We start from the raw sequence: 20430 nt of genomic DNA on the forward strand, positions 1-20430 counted from the left end.
CTGCTAAAGGGTATGAAGTGCTGCTGGAGACTGGAACAACTGGGCAAACTGGTCTCCTGAGGTTGCAGGCAATTCCAGTAAAGGAAATTCTAATTACAGTTGAAAAGGAAATTCCAATTACAATTTTTAAAAAATCACTTGTTCCCAGCTGGAAGAATTGAACACTGTAACAACAGGGAGGCAGACATCTCCACCAAGAAGTTCAAATGAAAGCCTGTACCAATCTAATCAAATTGGATCTGTTTTCAGCAGGGAACTGATGCAAGTTAGCAGATCTTTCCAAACTAAATTTCTCTGTAGCTTTAGTACTGTAACAATTTGTATTGTAAAATAAATAAATAAACAAAACAACAAAAAAAAAAAAAGCAAAGGTTGAAGTTCTTAGTGGTCATGGACACACACTGCAAACTGCAAAAGCTCTTGTTCTTGCTGCACTGCTTTGCCATGACCTGATCAGATTTTCATAGCCTGCTTGAGTCAGGCTAGAGCAAACACTTGCGTGATAATAAGAGTTGGAGATAGGGTAGAGAGAGGAAAATCTTCAAAGCAGCAGTCAGATCCACATGACATAGACTAATCTTTACCCTCTGTCACACTACAAACCCGCAGGCTCTCTGTATATGCTTCCCTTCTTCCATTAAGAGGGAAGACAGGTTACTTCATGGGCCAATGCCAGGCGCAGCCTCTGGAAGAGACTTCCAGTCTGGGCTTCACCAAAGCTTGAGGAAAACACAAAAGCTGCATTGTCAGACTTGTGATATTACTGAGCAGACTGTCAGATGGCTAAAATTATTCACTTATCACTCTGAAGGTAGAAACCGGAATCATCACAGCAATCAACTCAACAGTCTTGCAGAACTAAAAAACAGTGGAAGCAAATCTACATGGTATCTGGCTCAAAGGGATAGTATTCATCTCACACTGCAGCCACTAGAAAATTAACTACTCAGGTAATTAACTAGTCAGTTATTATAGCTTTTCTTTTATCTTCTTTAATCTCAAAAAAGCAACACATATCTTGTTCAATCACTCTCAGTTGTATAACCCTTTTCATTCACTAGAAAAGCTAAGTGAAATTGCTATGGTCAGGTGACAACCAAACCTAGAATGAAAAAATGCAAAGAACCAATGCAATTAGAAAAGAAAAAAGAAAAAGAATATTTTATTATGATTTCCATTCACTACAGCCTTCAATCTCAATATCCTTTGATGGCAGCTTGATTATTTTAATTTTCAAAAGTAACACTGGACTAGTTAACTACTCAGGAAAAACAACAGAAGAAAACAAACATAGTGATCAGAGAAAAATAACTGGCTTTTTATTAGCACTTCAGCAATTATCTAGTGCTCCACGGTAAAGCATATGTTAAAGAGAACCATAGTACTACTTACACAAAGTAACAGAATGGGGTTTTTCTCCAAGTACAAATGAAAAAGTGTACCCCCTCCCTCATTTGCTATTTTTTAAAGAAAGGCTAGATATTTTATTAGCTCTCTATGAACAGACATGATGCATACTGCAGCTGGATACTTCAAGTTTGACAAGACAAAAATTAATGCTTCATGTTAGATCCCTTCAAATCCCCTTTTTTTCTTTTGCTTAGTTGGGAGGGATATGGATAATTAATTCTTTGTCTTCCTTCTTCTCCCATTTCCCTCCTATTTTTTATAGACCTGAAGGAAAAGTTGAATACAATGAAATTGAGAAGCTGTACATGCTACATTCAAATATAGCTGTCACAGTGTTTTAAATTAAAATTCAATTACAAGCCTTTTCCTGCAGTATACAACATAGTGCTTGCATGAAAAAATTTATGCCAAATCATAGAAAAGAGATCTGCAAAAATGATAGATCTGTTGTATATTGTTACATTTTTAATGTATCACCTGTTCAAAATCTGTGTTTTAAGTGATCTTCACATAAATACAGAGGTAGCCAAGAAGAAATGCTGTATTTAATATGAGGTCTCTATGCATGGTGTAATAAAAAAATGCTTGTTCTCTCGACCAAAATGGATTAATTTCAAGACTTTCTTCATAATAGTTTGTCTTCTCTAACACAAAGACATTGATTTCTTTTTTGCCTTTTCACCATGGACAGTTGCTATATCATTATGGAAATATGACAAATTCATGTTATTAGGCAAATATTTGAATTTCAGTCAAGGATACTTACCAGAATAAAAATGAAATGGCAATCTATGTCATAATTTAAATTTGCTGGACTTACTATGGAAATTAAACAGTGCTTTTAATTAAATTAGCAAAAAGCAATCAAAGCACTGGATTTTAAGTTTAGTATGTTTCTGCGCTGTCCAAACAATAGAAAAAAATTCTAATGAACTTCAGTATCTTAAATATAGAAGCACAGAATGGCTTGGGCTGTAAGGGACCTTAAAGACCATCCAGGTGCAATTGGAACCCCATGGGCAGGGAACCTTGTGCAAGACCAGGCTGCTCAGAGCCCCATATGGCCTTGGTCATGAGCAATTCCAGGGATGGGGAACCTGTTCCACTGCCTCATCACTCCCACAGCAAAGAATTTCTTAACATCTAGTCGAAACCTGTCCTCTGTTAGTATGAATCCATTCCCCTCTGTCCTGTCACTACATGCCTGTGTGAAAAGTCCTTCTCCCGCCCTCTTTGGGGTCCCTTTTCGGTACTGGAAAGTGCTACAATGTGTCAGGGATGCCTTCTCTGCTCCCTGCTGAGCAGTCCCAGCTCTCTCAGCCTGTGCACACAGGAGAGCTGCTCAGGGCCTGTGATCAGCTTAGTGGCCTCCTCTGCATTTGTTCCAACAGGTCAACATTTTTCTTGTGTTGGGTGCCCCAGAGCTGAAGACAGCATTCCAGGTGGGATCTCACAAGAGCAGAATAGAGAGTGAGAATTCAAATGCGTTTTTTTCAGCATCACAACAATATTAATTAAGAAAGCATCACTAACCATCACTACTACTAAAGTAGTAAGTACAATTAAAAGCTAAGTGAACAAACTGAAACACTGTGGTCCAAATTCTGTGAACAGATAGGTATGAAAGACATTCTGCCTGTGCAGAACTGGACCATATTTTTTCTCAGACACTTAAAAAGGCAACGACTGGAAATGATGGACAATTTAGCAGCTGCTTAAAATAGGTAAGCAGTGCAAGTAAATGTACATTTCCTTGTCAGACTTTAGGATTACTTGGCAAGTGCCTGATATCCTGTGTTTCATTTAACATAAGTGCGCACCATAAAAAGTGGAACCACATTTTAAAGTAAAGTAACTTTCCTAAAATGTTCCTGATTCACAGCATCCATACAATCCCCAAAAGAAAAAGAACATTATGCTTAGATCTCAAATCATGTACACATCTAGTTCAGAGAATGTCCTGAGTTCGAAGGGACATGCAGGGATTTTCTTCTGCTTGCATCTGTTTGAAATTTATTTTTAAGTTTTGATTAAATCAAAAGTTGCATTGTCCATACCAGCCAAAAAACAGCTTTGATGATAAGACTGAATACAGTTTTGGCACAGTATTTTTTAGTGAATTTCCATGACAGAAGTACAGACAGTAAGGAGGAGGAAGTCAGTAACTACTTAAAGATGGCCATGAGTTATTAGGTTCTTCTTGTAACAGCACAATGTTTACCTTAAAAAAACCCATTTTTATTCTTTTATGCATTGTCTCATTGGAGATTTAGTTTGAAGGGCTAATCTGCCCATCTTTTATAAAAGTCTATATCCCCTGACTGAACTACATCTCCTAGGAGACAATGCAGTCTTCTCTAAAAGCCAGCTGCCTTAGGATATTGAGAGATGCTTCCACCTCTCATTTTCTGTGACCTCTGTGACAAAACTGTAGTCGGAAATATGAGCAGAATATAAATCAGTATTTAGCTTTGGTACGATTCCCTGACTTTGGCCTGCAGGGCATCACAGGTCTTTTTAGCATCTCCCAACAACATGGCAGTATTGGGCTTGTAGAAGATGGGATTGTCCACCGCTGCATAACCAACTCCCAGAGATCTCTTCATTACAATGACCTGCACATAAAGAGTTCATGTTTGAAACAGCAAAGCACAGCCACCACCCTTCCACAAACAAAGGCAACACAAAACCAACAAATAAAGAGAAACCTCTGACCAAAACAGAGTGCTCACTGCCATGAAAATGTATTTCAAATTTTAATATAGAAGATGAATTGATATCCAGACCAATTTCAGAAACATTTTCCTGTTAAAAACAATGTTTTTTCAGATTAAGAGATTGTGGGCATTGCACATGCATTTACTTTATTCCATGTAATAAAGCCAAAGCATGGCATGTCTACTAATGACCACAACATTGAAGTGTTTTGAAACTTTAATTTTGAAGTGTTCAATTCCCTGATAGCAACAAAATTCAGATAAGTGTTCACACCAATACTTGGTGCAACTGTCTCTTTACTATTCATCTGTATTACTTCATACGTAGGACATTAAAAAAAAATAGCCAGTTTTACCTATTGAGTGTAAGATTAGTTAACCATGGCATCTTTAGCAAAGAAACTGAGAAACTTTATCTTAACTGTGTCCATTTTTATTTCTCAAATTGCAATCCATAGCTACACATACTGCTGATGAATGTATATGTCTGAGAACTTGAATGGATAACCCACAGAACAACTGAGGCCAGGACTTCATTCAGAACAAAGTATCAAAGATTTCACACCAAGGAAACACTATATGTACTTTAGATCAGAGCAAAACTGTTAAGGTAACTACACTGTTGGTTCAACTTGGACAAGTCTAAGTGCTCTACTTGTCTCAGTCATGCATTTTTTAGGGGTTTTGTTTGGTTTTTTTGGGAGGCATGTTTGTTGGTTTTTAATTACTATTTATTATTTTATTTAAGCATACTATTCATTCTTGTATTTCTATTTCAGTATTAAAGTTGTCAACTATAAACTTAACAAAACAGCTATGAGTACAGAAATATTTCAGGGCTGTGGATATAAGCAGAGCACCATTTATTCTAATCACATTCTAGTAGAAGCAGCCTAATTGATCTTTTCTATTGCAGTCATCATTGGTCTCACTAAAGCACTTGATGATGATTCTAAAATCATGAAAAGTGCATCACACTTGCAAGGCACTAACCATTTTGTTGGACAACCTGAAGAAAAGCTTTTTGTGGAAACCAGAATAGTGGAAAAATCCTGTTAGCTTATCCTACAAACCATATTTTTGAAAGCTTGCTAAAGGTAGGTGATAATTCAACTCCATTAATCTCACCTGTTTGGACTTCCAGACTTCAAGAACTGGCATTCCAGCTATGATAGAGTTCGGATCTTCCTGAGCTGCTGAATTAACTGTATCATTTGCACCAATTACAAGGACCAAGTCAGTCTCTGCAGCAAGACAAAGAAAACAACACTGATGAAAAATTATCTGAAACTGAAACATTGAGGCTGATGCACATTCTAGGCAGAAGGACCCCTAATGGTTAAGTATGCTCACAAGTATTTTACAAACTTCTCAAGCCAATTATATATGAGAGTTCAAATGTGCTGCCAGCTACCGCTAACAAACTACACACATTCACAATCCAATTCAACCCTGCCACACAAAATTTAAAACCTTTTGATATTTAAATGTGGCTGAATACACACATCACTTCCAAATTTTTTTGTGCCTGGCTTTTTTTTTTAATATTTTTCTGAAAAACCTTTAGTAGCAAACTTCTGCCTTTTAAATAAATATGTAAAAAAAGCAAGAAGTTGCCAGTACAATGCTGTACATGACAGGGTCAAGTCATGTCATTAACAATAACTGAGCTAAAGAAGTAATAATAGTTTTGCTCTGCAAGGACAGGGTAGTAACAGAGATAATAAGGATATAGCATTTGCCATTTACTTCACAGCTACAAGCAATTCATAAAAAGCTCCCCCTACCCACCCCTCCCACCAAAAGACCTCTAGTCCTCTACAAAAGAAACTGAATGGCTTGACTTCTTGATTTTCTATTGTTAAAATCCCTGTGCAGTGCAAAAACAGAAGCAAATCAATCATTCAATCTAGTGGAAGGTTATGGCTCATGTGCTAACCTGGGAAGTCTTCATTGATTTCATCCATTTCCAGTACAATATCATAGGGAACACCAGCTTCTGCTAGCAGTACGTTCAGCTGACCAGGCATACGGCCAGCCACAGGGTGAATACCAAACCTAAAAGGGAAGAAACTCCTTTAATAAGTTTGGACAACTGTGTTTTATACATTAAAACTATCACCTGTGAGTTAGAAGGGTGAGAAGCTCTTAAATATAAGCACAAATGGCAATTAATGAAAAGAATCTGTTAAAATTTAACAGTTCACCTTCCAAGCAGTACTGTATTTCAAATCTTGTGACAGATTCTTTTGGACTTTTACAAATGATCCTTTTAATTCCAAAACTACCATCCACATTAGTATGTTTTTCAGGTCCTTTACATCACTGAAAACACCACAGTGTTTAAATAAAATTGCAATGAGAAAGGCCAGAGACCATGCCACCTTTCTGAAGGAAAACTACTCCTAGACCTAGAGATGCCCTTAACAAATTACTTTATTACTCAGGTATGTCTAGAGTATGTACAAGAAACACTTGTATGAACATTTTCAATCCAACTGAAAAATTAACAGCAGAAGACTTCAAGCACAAGAGAACGTCTAGCTGAATTAGGTTAACATGCCACTTTCTTCTCCGGATTGACTTTAGGAGGAAATGAAGAGGGGACCAAAAAAAGGATGGGGAGTGAAAAGGTAAAGAGCTAAAAAACTAACAGTTTAAGCATAAACATTTTAAAAAATGTTTTCAGAACAGCTCAAAAATAACATAGAGAGATTACACTGCTGATGAGTTACTAAAGCTTCAGACAGACCAACAGACCTGGGGTGCTCAGGCATGTATGTATGCAGCTCCCTAAGATTAAAAACCTGAAAAAGCCAGAATGGAGATGTTAAGCTGGTTTCGCTGCAAACCAAAGACGTATTTGGTTAGAAGCAAATCTGTTTCCTGTTGTTACTCTTCTGATCATCTACTGGCCCTTACAAGCAAGGCATATCCATGTCTACTGTCATGTGCACTTTCTGTCTTTCCATCTCCAAAGCTATCACCAGATGCAGTGCTGACTCACGCATGCCAGAAGTGCCTCAGATTAAGATTGTATGGGGCTGAAGATAATGTTTAATTCAGAAGTCTACAGATACTTTGGAAAAGAAGGAAAATAGTCAAGAAAAAACTTGGATTTTTGAATTATTGGATTTTGGAAGAGAAATTTCTGAACAGAAATCCAAGTAAGTCAGGAATTAAATGAAAGTAATTCAGAATTCTTCAGAAAGGAGAGAATTACTAATAAATCAATTTGCCATGACAGATAGATAGTCATATACTTCTATTTTCAACTCCACTGCAATGGAAATGACTGACGGATCACAAGTCCCAGTCCAATCAACACAGATCACTTGTGAATTAACGACTGAACAAATACATCCTTAAATGGGCAACTGAGCACTCCATCATCAAGGCAACATTAATACAATAAAATACAAGACAATTGGAACTCCAGCAACAAAATTAAGGACATATGATTAATCCACATAATACTAGATATAATACAGCTTTAAGCTCTAGGTCAAAGAATAGGTTAAAAGCTAGTTTTAGAAGGAATGCTTTTAAAGAAGAACAGGAATAGATTGTATTCAGCTAGTAAACATTTGGGACCCTGTTGCAAAGGCTAATACCTAGAATCAGAAGGAGAGCAAACATACAGCACAAATTACTAACAGCTTATGTTTCACACCACTCAGTAACACAAGCCATGTGTAGTACTGCAGATAGATCTTAAGTATACCAAATTTGATCACTAACAGTACAGTAAGAGAACTCTTATTCTGAAGTACCCTTGAGAAACTCATCACTCCTCTGGCAGTGAAAATAGATTTTCCAACAAAATTCTCTTTTGTGTCTAATAAAATTATTTGAGTGCCTTTGTGACCAAAGCTGCTTTGGCAATACACAAAACAAAACACTCGTGAGGTTTCTATTAAGTACTATATACACATACAATCTTATTTTAAGGGCTGGAAAGCCAAAATTTAAGCTGCCAAGAGAATGAATTTCACCTTTGACTTCGCCATTCCTGGCAAGAGGCAAGGAAAGAAGAAAAGAAAGGGACAAATTATCTTCATACAGGAAGAGTTATGGCATGAACCATCAGTAGTTAGAGACTTCTGACAGACTCTGCTTGAAACCACATACTGTGTATTCAAAAAGTTTGAGAAAGCTGCTCATACAAAAGCTTTTTTGGACAAATATTGAAGTGACTCCCAAAAGTCTGCTTGTAAGAATCTGTTAACCGAATATGACAGTAGCTTGCCAGTACTACTCAAAATTGGATGTGCAAGAATGTAAAAAAAGAGTAATTTAAAATTATAGCTTCTCTAAGACTCTCACTATGTCACAAGGTAACACTTACACAGTTCTGGACTGAAATCAGCCTATCCAGTAGAAAGCAGGATTCAGAATTCAGGTAACTGTGCAAAATAGATACTAAAAATCCCTGATGGCTCCTAATGAGTCAAATAAAAGCAGCAATCTTGCCTCCAACTCACAACAGCAGCAGTTCTTCAAAGTTATGTGCATTTCAGCAGGAACATTTTGTTACATATGCCATCTCAGATGTTCATAACATGAATCTCATTCATACTCAAAAATTTAACACAAATTATTTTCAAAGGGAAACATGTTTTACGGCAAAAATGCTTTCAAGTGAAAAATTGCAAAGTTTCTTTGATACTCTTTTGTCATCAGTAATGCAGGAACTCCCTTAGGTTGGTTGGTTTGTTTATAAATCAAGAAGAAATCTTAAACCACAACACACAGTCACAGCCATGTTGTGTATGACTTGAAACATTATTCTTGTATTTCACTGAAACACAGAATTCAACAAGAATTTTTTCTTTTGATTTGAAAACATAATGTGGGGCTTGCTTACCACCAACGATTGTCAAATACTGAAGTAAGTGTACATCACCTTGCTACTCACACTTCATAGGTAAACAGCTTAAGGCAAGGATATTCAACTCTTTTAACCAGCCTCTACTGAATACCTTTTAGTTTTATAAAGACAACACAGCGCACAAGTTTATGTTTTGAACTTTTTAAAGTAATATAAAACTGCAGCATTTTATTTTCAATTTAGACTAGATATCTAAAACTCCTGACATATCTAGCACTTTCAGCACAGAAAACTGCATTTGGAGTTGAGAGGGATAGAAAGGACTGAAGGTAGCTGAAGTAGTACGAACTCAGCAATATCAAAAAGACAGCTATAGCATGAAAAATTATTGAAAAATCTCAAAATAGAAATTACTTTTCATACAGCTCATAAAGTCAGTATCTATCTTTATTACAGCTGGCTAAATAACATTCTTGTAATCAAAAATGAAAGAGCTGGCTCACAATAGCAGCACCTAACCCAGTACAAAAGTGTTTCAGGATCACTTCATCAATGTGAAGATAGGGTTCCTGTCATTATACCAGAGCTGAGCAGAGCCAAGTAGCATCTGCCTGGTGCCTAAGTGAACTTACTCAACAATTTAAATGTCATATTTGCCCAAGGGCTTGGCTTCACTTACAGGTTCTCACATCTCATTCACTTTATTTAGACACCACTCTTCAGCTCTGTTTTCAGTAAAAACAGGAATCCATCACTCAAGGTAACGGGAAGGGGGAAAAAGCCACCAACAAACTATATGAACAGAGAAGTACATCATTCAAGTATTCCACATCTTGAATCCTGCCATATAACAACAGTTGCAGTGCAGAATGACTTAAGAGTATAATGTTTATCATAGGTATGGACAACTGCAGGTTACAAGCTAACCCAGCTAGCTTAGACTTACTGTCATGCTGAAGGCAACATATGCCCCCAAAACCAGTCCTATGGCATGGATCAAGCTTGGTGGCTCTGCTGCAATCAAGCCAGTTAAATTTAAATTAAGTTAGACAGCTAAATTACACATACTAAAGTAAGGGCTGACACCAGTTCCCTATTTCCAACCACTATCGTATATGACAGCAGGGTCAAGATGCAGATGGATCTTAGCTCTGTGCAATAGCCTTCCCAAGAACCCAACTACAGGCAAAAAACAAGACCCTGCTTCCACAAAGCATCATATACTGACCTAGTAAGGTCATCCAGAGGTGAGCTGACGCATATGGAACCAACAGCGCACCTACAATACTCCCCCAGAACACAGTAACAGCTGCATCCTTGCAGAAGCCATCAGGCACTGCATGGTTTGCAAGTTCTAACTACAGCAATAAAGCACTGGAGCGAAACAGACCTGATGGACTTCAGCTGTCCCTTCATGTGCAGCATTAATAATTCAGAACCCATACACCAAAGCTGATTACCACAAACCAAGAACTGACACACAGGTACAGTTTGTGTTTTCATACTGTGTATAATAACTCAGCTTCCCAGAAACCTGCACCAGCACACATTGTCCTTAAGCTGCCTCTCATCAGTGACAGTAATTTCCATCTTGCACGTGAGCTACGCAGTGTGTTAAGGCTGCTTGGGACAGCATCTTAACAGCTCATCCTTAAAAATTCTTCTAGATTTTCTTGTAGAGCCACAACAGATGATGGTTTTAAATTGATACCACAAATAGTTTTAGGTAATCAGGCTTATTTATTAATTTGCAGATAAATGTGTAACTGATACTCATGCACATGTTCTATTACTTACAAGAAATTAAAGAGGGGAGAAAAAAATCAGAATACTAAACACATCTGATTAGAGTTCAACCACTGACATATCAATAAGAAAAACTTAAAAACACAGGTACAACATTAAATCAATACTACCATATTTTCAAAAATGTAGAAAACTCTTATTTTCATGTTGTTCAAAAGTAATTACATTCTCCAGCACCAAAAGACAGAAATCCAAGTCCTTCAAGATATCTACCTTTAAAAAGGTAAAAAAACCAAACCAGAACACTAACTTCCTAGCAACTATTTTTAAAAACTGTTAAAGAGGCAATGTGCATGTCCCTCAACTACGAATTCCTAGAAAACCAACTTATTAACTACGTAATTATTTAGAAAGTCTACACAAAGCATAATTTTAAGAGTCCTTCCATACCAAAATGCATTTTTCTTATCAAGAACATCTTATTATGCAGAAGAACTAAACACACTGACAGCAAATGTCTCAAGAAAGTTATACTGTGGTAAAAACTAGGACAGTTAACTGGATGTGGATATGAGAGCATCAACAACCCTTGCATATATGAGAATGTACAGTTTTAGACTGTAATTATGTTTCTATATATAAAATTACTACAGAATATAGTTTTATTATATAGGAAAAATCAGAATTTCACAACCAGGGTTCTACAAACAACATTACATGTGAACTTCAACATTACTGATGAACTTCAGTAAGGCAAGAACTTTCAACAATTTACTTACTTCTAACTTTGCAGAAATACAACACCAGTTGTAGGACAGCCATTTCCTCTCCAAGGCCAATAGATTCAGGGGGCTATGGGATTTAGACTATAAAAAGTTTTGTTGTTTATCCATCCATGACAAGGAAAAGTTATACTCAAGGCTCAGTAATATCCAGCTTTCTCTGTGACTTTACTAATGCATTAAAGATGTGATCTGCTGCAAGACCATCTCAAGTGAGCGATGATGCTAGCTAAGCAACTGATTAACTAAAACAGTCTAAAGTTTCCAAAATCTCTCCTGTATTTCTAAATTTAAATCCTAGTCAAAGGTTACGCATCATGTTATATAATCTGCGGTCTTCAATGAGAATGTTATGGCTATAGGCAAAGCAAACTAAAACAACAGCTTCTCTGGATCAGTGGTGAGCCATGAAACAAAAAACCAGACCATATGACAGTCGCAATTTTTCTTGGCACACGATGGGCATTACAGACTGATGCAATCCTGTGTCCATGCTGGCAGCCCTCCACAGCGTGTGTGTGAGAGTGTCACTACATCTGGATGGTGAGTGCATTAGGGTCCCGAGGCACTCCAGGCCTACTGAAACCAGAGGACAACAGCTGCACTCAATGAACACCATGGGAGCCCAGCAAAGTGATGAAAGGCCTGAATTACCACAAACTGTAAATACAGATTTCTTTCATTAAAATACTAGGTAACCACTGCAGTCATCCCTTCCTGAAACTGATTCATTTTAAGTATAAGCCATTTATTTCAAGAACTCATTCACTTTTCCCTCCTACAAAGCCAACATAAAAGGCAAAACCAATTTTTTTTTCTTTTTTTTATTTCACCAAGGTCGGTCAAAAAAGAGCTAACCCCCCACAGAAGCACTGAAAGGAAAGCCAGAAGTGTACAAGACTGTCATCGCATTAGCCATGAAAGGGTTTTTTTGTTGCAAAACTAAGCGCCCTCAAATGCGATCTGGACACACACAGAGCTGTTGCTAAACATGGAGAATCAAGGTGTGAGGACTGCTCCAGGAAGCAAATACACCACCACACACCCTCATTTCTCATGCACAAACAAATACATCCATAAAGCAATTTTATATGCAAAATTCTGGTTAAACACTAACAAGTTATTGCTGCTAAACCCTAGAACTCTACTGTTACCCAACACAATGCTGAAATACGCTGCAAAAGCTTACATGCAACTTTTTAATAAGGTTGGAAAAGTAGTGGAAGAAAAAAAACAAAACCAAAAAACCCTAATTACTAGAGGAATGATTCCAAAGGGAAGTCACCATCTAATTGAAATAAACATATGGAAATCAGAGAATGAGTCTGGCTAACCAGCATCTCCCAAAATACCTTGTTTGAAATGAAAACTGAGCCTTGATTGATTTTAAAATATTAAGTTATCATAAATAGAAAACAAGCAAAATTTCAAACAATCAGCAAGATAGACATAATGTTTGCTTTCCAGTATTTTCAGAATATATAAGGTCTACAGAAAAACTGAAGGAGGAAAGGAGACTTGAGGCCAATACTGGAAACCTAAGAATTATCTCTGTTTTTTGGAATAGCACTCCAGCAGAATAAATTCAGGCGACTGGAGACATGCACTCCCATAATCCTTTCACGAGATGCTCAACGAACTCTAATAGCAGTCTTGCCTGCAACAGCAAAATCTTACAGGAGCCCCATAAGTGTAGGTGTAAGTTGTTAATGGTTAGGACTATCTGCAACAAGAGGAGAGGCTGAAATCTGGGATTCTTCTGCCTGCAGAAGAGAAGGATCAATGGAATCTTATCGCTATGTATAAATATAGATGAAGGGCAATAAAAAAGATAGAGCCAAATTCTTCTCAGGGATATCCAGGGAATGGGCAAGAGACAACAGCTGCAAATTGCAACACAGAAAAAACTGGTTTTACCCTAACGATGACTAAACATCATAAGAAACTGCCCAAAAGAGGTTGTCAGTCTCCATCAAGACATTCAAAATCCAATTGGACAACATTCCAGGCAACTTTTCGAGCTGATCCTGGTCTGAGCAAGGGGGCTGGATGAACTAGACAATCTTCAGAGGCGTCTTTAACTTTGCTATTCTGTGCCTCTGTCAATGCTGAAAAAAACGTTAAACCAAAACTAGCGGTTTTAATGGAATGAAAAAAACCAAAACAAACCACCTGTAATACTTCTCATCAAGAAAAGCACTTACCTAACGTTTTTCCCTTGTTCTCTCAACATCTTCACCAGATCAGCTATTGGGTACTGAGCTTTTGCTGCACACAAGCCATAACCTGAAAGAATTTCAAAATTTTAATGCATTTTCCCTTTTTAGTGCAGAAAGACCAGTTGCAGACAATAAGTGTACCTTCCACACACAGAGATGTTCTCATAATTAAAAATAAATGAAAGAAATTTAGAAAACACACATCAGATTCTCACACATTCCCAGCCTGACCACTGTAATTAATCTCTTTCTTGATCTCCTGACCACTTACAGTGCAGTGATTTGACCAGTCAAACTACAAAAGCACTTATTTCGCCCTCACAAAAAGACATGTTCCTTTCTATATCAGAAAAGCATGTTTCAGACAGGTATTTTGAAAAATTGATAAAAGGGTGATTGTCAGGTTACTTGACAACCATTATCCTCAACAGAATTTCAATCCGCTTAATGCAACTCTAGCAGCTAGATATGGCTTTTAGCAGCAAATAATTTTTTCAGTCTCTCTGAGCTAATTCATCAGAGCAACTACGCCAAGGATAAAAATAAAAAACATGTATTATTAATGGTGTGCTCAAGGTTTGACTACAGGAGAAAGACGCAAACTCCTTGAAGATGATTGCAAGCTTCATCAGGAAAAAAAGTAGCTTACCAAATTAGAACCCTAAATCACTGATGGTCTCTTTAAACTTGAAGCAAAATGAAAGATAACTTTGTATTTTAGCATTCTTCACATTCCAGTGCTAAAATGAGTTTAACATGATAGTCATGCCATTTAGTTGAAGGAGAAACCCTAAACTGTCCCCTACCTGAGTTTTCCTTTCAGGGAATGTACTACTGAATGACATGAACAGCCAACATAATAATTTCAGACAATTCAGGCTTTGGTTTTCAGGTTGGGTTGTTTTACTTTAATTACAGTATTTATATTTACTACATTTTCGATGGGGGTTTTTGGCCTTTCTTTTTCATAAACAAATGCAGAATTGAACAAGTACATGAGAAGTGTAAATAAAATCCTGTCTTTCAGGATTTAACAGATCTGTTGGTAAAATTGGTACCACTGGTACTGTAGTTGTGCTTGGAATTCAGTTAATTTTGTGTACAGCTGTTGTGGTGTAAACTTAATTTACAAAAGATAGCTTTTGTTCTGAAGAATTTAAAATGCAAATAAAAAGGACAAACTTTGATGACACATACACAAAGAAAAATGAAGTGGCACACATCTCTGCACAGGGGAATGATATCTGACCAGGGAACAAAAACAAATCACATGGACTCAGTCAACATTTGATATGCTGCTGCCATACTGCAACCTCTTTGCTGCTACCTTTTTTTGGTTTGTTCTGTGTTTTTGTTCGGTTGGGATTTTTATTTTTAAATCACACCCTCTGAACATCTTGTTGTGTAAGTCAAGAGAGTCTTACCTGGAGTAATAATAATGCTATTAGCTTCTTTTATCATTTCAACTGCATTGTCCAAATTGATTTCTGTGTGAGTTCCAGTAATTTCCATGGGCTTCCCACCAGCTGTTGATGCAGTGCCATAGCCCCCAAGAATCACATTTGCAAGGGAACGGTTCATAGCCTAAAAGACAGGATGGTTTTGGTCATATAAAGATGAAATCCAAAAATAAAGGTGACACTCCACAAAGAAAACTTCTGAGGAAGATTTCTGAAAATATTAAAGACTTCCTGACAATGGTCTTTATAAGCTGGTTTTACCTTCTTATAATCCAAAGACTCTTAAAACAGGCTTTTTAAAACAGTTTACCACAGCCATCACCAAACATCAGCTTTGAACACATTACATTACACACATAGTGGGAGAGCGCCAATATTTCTCCAAAACAAAGAACAAAACTATGCAAATAGCAAATATTTTTGCTCTTTTTGTTCTTAAAAGGGAAGAATATGAAAGAATGCATGCTTGATGACAGAGTTTTTAAATTTTGTTTTTACATTGGCATATACACACACACATTTTTGCAAGATATTTTCCATAGTTTTTAACCAATTTAACATGTAAGCACAGCACTGCTCCATGACAGCATGGAATCCACAAAGCTCTTACAGGTAGTACTGAAGCAAAACTGCTACAGCAACAAAACAGGAAAACACAAAAGCAGCTAATCAGCCACACTGAACCAGCCACATTGTAAAGAACTGAAGGGGACCACTGACTTACTGGCTGACCACCAAAGGAAAACAAGAGATTTTAACTAGAATGTTTAAGAGAAGAACACACCCTGAAAATCTGGCTCCATTAGACACATAGCCAGAAAAAGCCATTGGCTAAATGCTTTCTTTGGCACGCCTGCTCGTGACTGTGGTCCCAAAGTAATATCTGTCAATAACTGGAAATAGGAAAAACTTGTAACTGCAGGGGATAAAAAACTTTAGAAGCAGGAAAGGAAGAGGATAAAATGCTTCTTTAATTACACATATGAGTCATACATCTTCTGTACTAGCTGAGAAGCCATGACAAAATTTAGGAATGGATCTGGAGAGTCACAAATATAAGTAGGAGGAAGTACAAAATTATGCTTCCAGATGTCTATTCTCCCCATTTAAAATCATGCAGTTCCACAGTTTTTTTGCCATAGTCTCAGAAGGTGTGCCACTCTTTGCAATTTATTATCTAGCAAATAAGCAAAATGATGATGTTAGAACTTCTGTTTTTCCTGATAAGTCATCAGTGTGTCAGATACTGTAAGGGATGCACACAAACATGGTGAAATCAATATTTTTCACTGTCTACAGCACACAGTATTTCACATACCCTGAGAACACACTGCCTTTGGCATCTATCTCAACATTATAGCAGTTGTGTCAGGTAAGACAGCCTAGACAGAAGAATACCCTCTGCAGATGTTGCACATGCCAAGCTTGTAGGGAGGACAGCACTTTCTACACATATCTAAACCAAAAGACAACAGTTAGACCAAGTCAAAGGGGGAAAAAAAGAAGATAAAATATAATTAGAAATATGGGAATCGGCTAAAAGCAAGCATAAGATTGAAGTACCCTTGCCTGGCTCCACTGCAAAGAGCCAAGAACTTCCAAGAGAAAATGTGGAAGGCAGAGAAGAGCCAAGACCTTTATCAAGCAATCATTAACCAACATATCTGGGACAGTGTGAAAACTCTTCTGTAGCCTCTTCCACCTTCTTTACCACCACACACCACAAATACGGAGGTATAAAGTGAAGCTTCATCACTCACTGATAATCCAACAAGTGGCAAAAAGCCTTCTATGCTGAGCACAGACAAATAACAATGGTCAGGAGCTTACAGTCCAGGGAAAATCAAATACCTGAATCCTGAGAACTGCAAGTGCTTCCACTGTGCCTACAGAAACTTCACAGCTAGTACACAGGAATGGTCAGCATATAATTTGTAAGACTAACACAGTTTGTCCCCTCTCTTCCTCTGTTTCATCAACCCAGTTAATGGTTCCTCTTCAACCTTAAGTTTCTTCTGGATCCCATGATGAGTCTAATACCAGAATTGCAATCATCAAGTATTACCTCTGGGTAAAAAAGGAGTGACGAAGACATGCTAACAATCAAATGTTCTGAATAAAATGTATTGTGTTGGTGTCTTAAAAGACTCACAATTCATAGGATAAGCAAACAGTACAGGCCTTTGCTTTTTGAAGTTAAATTCCCTGCCTTTAACTCAGTTATCAACTGAGGCTTTAAAAGACTCAGCACTGACTATGGATAATTAGGTAAGTATCAATAAATATACTAGTTTTGACAGAAATCATACTAAAAAATAGGGGGGAAAAACCAAAACAAACAAAAAACCAAACAACAAACAAAAAGAAAAAAAAACAAAGAAAAAAACCTCAGAAAACAAACAAACAAAAAAGAAAAACAAAAAAAACACAAAAAACCACAAAAAACCCAAAAAAGTAAAAAAAAAGAAGGAAAAAACCAACAAAAAAAAAGTCGACAAAAAAATCCCCCCCCGCAAAAAAACCTAAAACACACAGGCAAAAAAAGGGGGAAGGAGAAACTTTTGCTTCATTAGCACAGGTTGAAACACCAAGCGCAGAATTTATTGAAACTCTTGAGCATTTCCTTCTCCTGAAATGCAGCTTCAAGACAATGATACTGAATCCCCTGATTATAACAATGCTTTCTGAAGTAATCATTTCCATTAAAGGAAGTATAGCAGAAAATAAAAATTCTGGGCTTAGAGCATGTTATTCTGCTTACTGTGCAGAAATCATACAAAATAATTTTCATTTTACTGGTTGATGAACTTCAGTTGTCTAAGCTTATATAAAGCAGCACAAGATTTCTAGACACTACCTCAAAAACTAAACTTCCTGTAATCTGAGAAACACTGGGGAAAGTCACTCTGTCACTGCCTAACTATTTTGCTAACTACTCCCTCAGGCTTCCTATTTACCTATGCTCCTCCAACCAACTCTGTAAGTATTTCAAAACTCTCTTGTGAGTGCTAAGAGAATGAGCAATATTAGAAAGGAAAGAGACAGTAAAACAAAAATGAAGGTATAGATAAATTACTGGTAAACACACACCAAACAGTTCACATTTTCCCTGAAGTTTACAAGAATTTGATTCTTAAAAGAGTTTTATACCTGTCTTATCCATAAGCACTATTTTTCCACTGATGTGGACTAAATTCCTGAATGTATACAACTAAATATATGAGCTACATAATATGATTTCCTTTTGATAAGGAGACAGAAAATGTTCAAGAAAGAGATTCTTTGCAATTCATACTTAGAATTGTTAATTTTAACTCGCTTTCATGTAGTTTTACAAGAATACCTTTTTAAGCTTTTCTGAAATTTTTCCTCAAGAATGATGAAAAAGAATGATACTGAACATTCCTAACACGGTAACAATACTATTTATCAGTGGAGATGAAGTAAAAGATGATTGTCAGAGCTGACCAGAGGAAAACATCAGACAGGGGAACAGTGGCACCGATCACACAAGAGCACAAGGGCAGAAACAAAGCAGGATTACACCATAGAGAACGAGAAAGTTGGCAGCTGTGGTGCTGCAAACTGTTTTCTTTAAACCATTACCTCTCCATCTTTGAATACAAGGCCTCTACACAAATGTTGCAGAGAAAAGGAGGTCATTACTATAGCACAATACAACTCTCACACCGAGATGAAGCTCAAGCTTGCAGACACACAGCACTGAACTCACGCAGGCCTGCTGCCACCCCGTGGTATTCCAAAGTAGCTGCTCTGAAGAAAAGGGCACACTTTTCTGCACTCCAAAAACCAAACTGCAAATCGCTGTCTAACCAATAAACACACTTCTTAAAGTATCTCCTGCTACATATTAAATCTCGCTTAAGTTTAACCACATTTCAGAAGCTGTATGACTGGAAAAAAAATAGCTGACCACAAGTAATCATACTTCTTTGAGCCCAGATACAAATCCTTAAAGGGCTTTCCTCAGTTTTGAGATATGTCTCTCACCAAATCAAATAAAAATTACTGACATCTAGTCCAACAGTTTCAATCAAGAATTTTCTAGTCTATAAACATGTAACAGTTTGAGATCCAATGGCTTATCTTCCTAAAAAACATGGTTAAAAAAGCTTTTTCATAACTCAAACAAGCAGAGTTTCTGTTGACTTCTTACCACACACATGATGTAAGAGAGGATGGCCCCAGAGGAGCCGATGAGTGCACCAACAATGGTCAGCAAGTTGTTGTTCAGGAGAAAGCCCTCAGCACACAAAGCCCATCCAGAGTAACTGTTCAGGACAGTAATAACTACAGGCATATCAGCACCTCCAATAGCTGCTGTTAAAGTGACACCCTGGAGAAGGAAAGAAAATACTTAACGTCAGCAATTACTAAGGAGAACACCCAGAAAAGACACTCAGCCTACAGCACTGAAAAATAAATATAGAATGGCTTGTGTTGGAAGGGACCTTAAAGATCAGCCAGTCCCAACTGCCCTGCCTTGGGCAGCACTGGAGAAGCCACACCTCGAATCTTATGTCTAGTTTTGGACCCCTCACTCTAATAAAGAGCAAGTCAAGAGAAGGTCAACTGAGCTGACCACTAAATCATGTTGGTCAACTGAGCTGACCACTAAATCATGTTGCTTAGGGTTCCAACCAACCTGGTCTTGGACACATCCATGAATGGGGCATCCACAACCTTTCTAAGCAACTATCAAGTTACTTAGAGCCTATTCAAGTATTGTCAGTGTAGGTATCCAGGCTGAGAATTCAACTTGCCAAATCTGCCTTTTCAGAGAGAACAGGAAGGTACCCCACCATTCTCACGTTCAGCTTAGTCACATTTTTTTACTTGCTAAATTATCCTACTAGCTCCATGGAACTGTTCATACCATTAAGGCATTCATATTGAACAGTCTTGCAAGACACAGTTTACAGAATGGCAATATTCAAGGTAAATTTTGCAACACTGGCATACACTGGTGTAGGTGAATGGCAGAAGTTACACAAGGACATCATCTCAAGAGGCTATCATAATAATCAGTAAATCAGAGCTTTTTCAGGAATTTTAGGAATTACCTTTCTAAAAAGTATTCTCTAATATCACTCTGTTGCATAAAAAAATTCATTAATCAGTAGCTGCAAAACTTAAGTATAAAAATGCATTCCAGTTCTCTGGAACAGTTCTCGTTTACACCTAGATCTAGAAAAGTCAGTTGCTACTTGCTACTTCAACTTACCACACAGGCATGCACCATGC

General features: G+C 37.3%; 1 protein-coding gene across 3 annotated transcripts in view; it reads right to left on the bottom strand.

The window, feature by feature from the left end:
• Positions 1–1134: 1134 nt before the first annotated feature.
• NNT (nicotinamide nucleotide transhydrogenase) overlaps positions 1135–20430 on the bottom strand; it is a 42894-nt gene continuing 23598 nt past the window's right edge. For all 3 annotated transcript variants that reach the window (XM_059491845.1, XM_059491847.1, XM_059491844.1), the window contains exons 17-22: positions 19343–19522; positions 15130–15289; positions 13691–13772; positions 6067–6185; positions 5256–5371; positions 1135–4025 (exon numbers count right to left, since the gene is read on the bottom strand). In XM_059491845.1, coding sequence (XP_059347828.1) covers positions 3876–4025; positions 5256–5371; positions 6067–6185; positions 13691–13772; positions 15130–15289; positions 19343–19522 — 807 coding nt within the window. In that variant the 3' untranslated portion in view covers positions 1135–3875. The remainder of the gene's footprint in view (positions 4026–5255; positions 5372–6066; positions 6186–13690; positions 13773–15129; positions 15290–19342; positions 19523–20430) is intronic.

This window comes from Ammospiza nelsoni, chromosome Z (genome assembly GCF_027579445.1).
Source record: "Ammospiza nelsoni isolate bAmmNel1 chromosome Z, bAmmNel1.pri, whole genome shotgun sequence".
Classification (NCBI taxonomy): Eukaryota; Metazoa; Chordata; class Aves; order Passeriformes; family Passerellidae; genus Ammospiza; species Ammospiza nelsoni.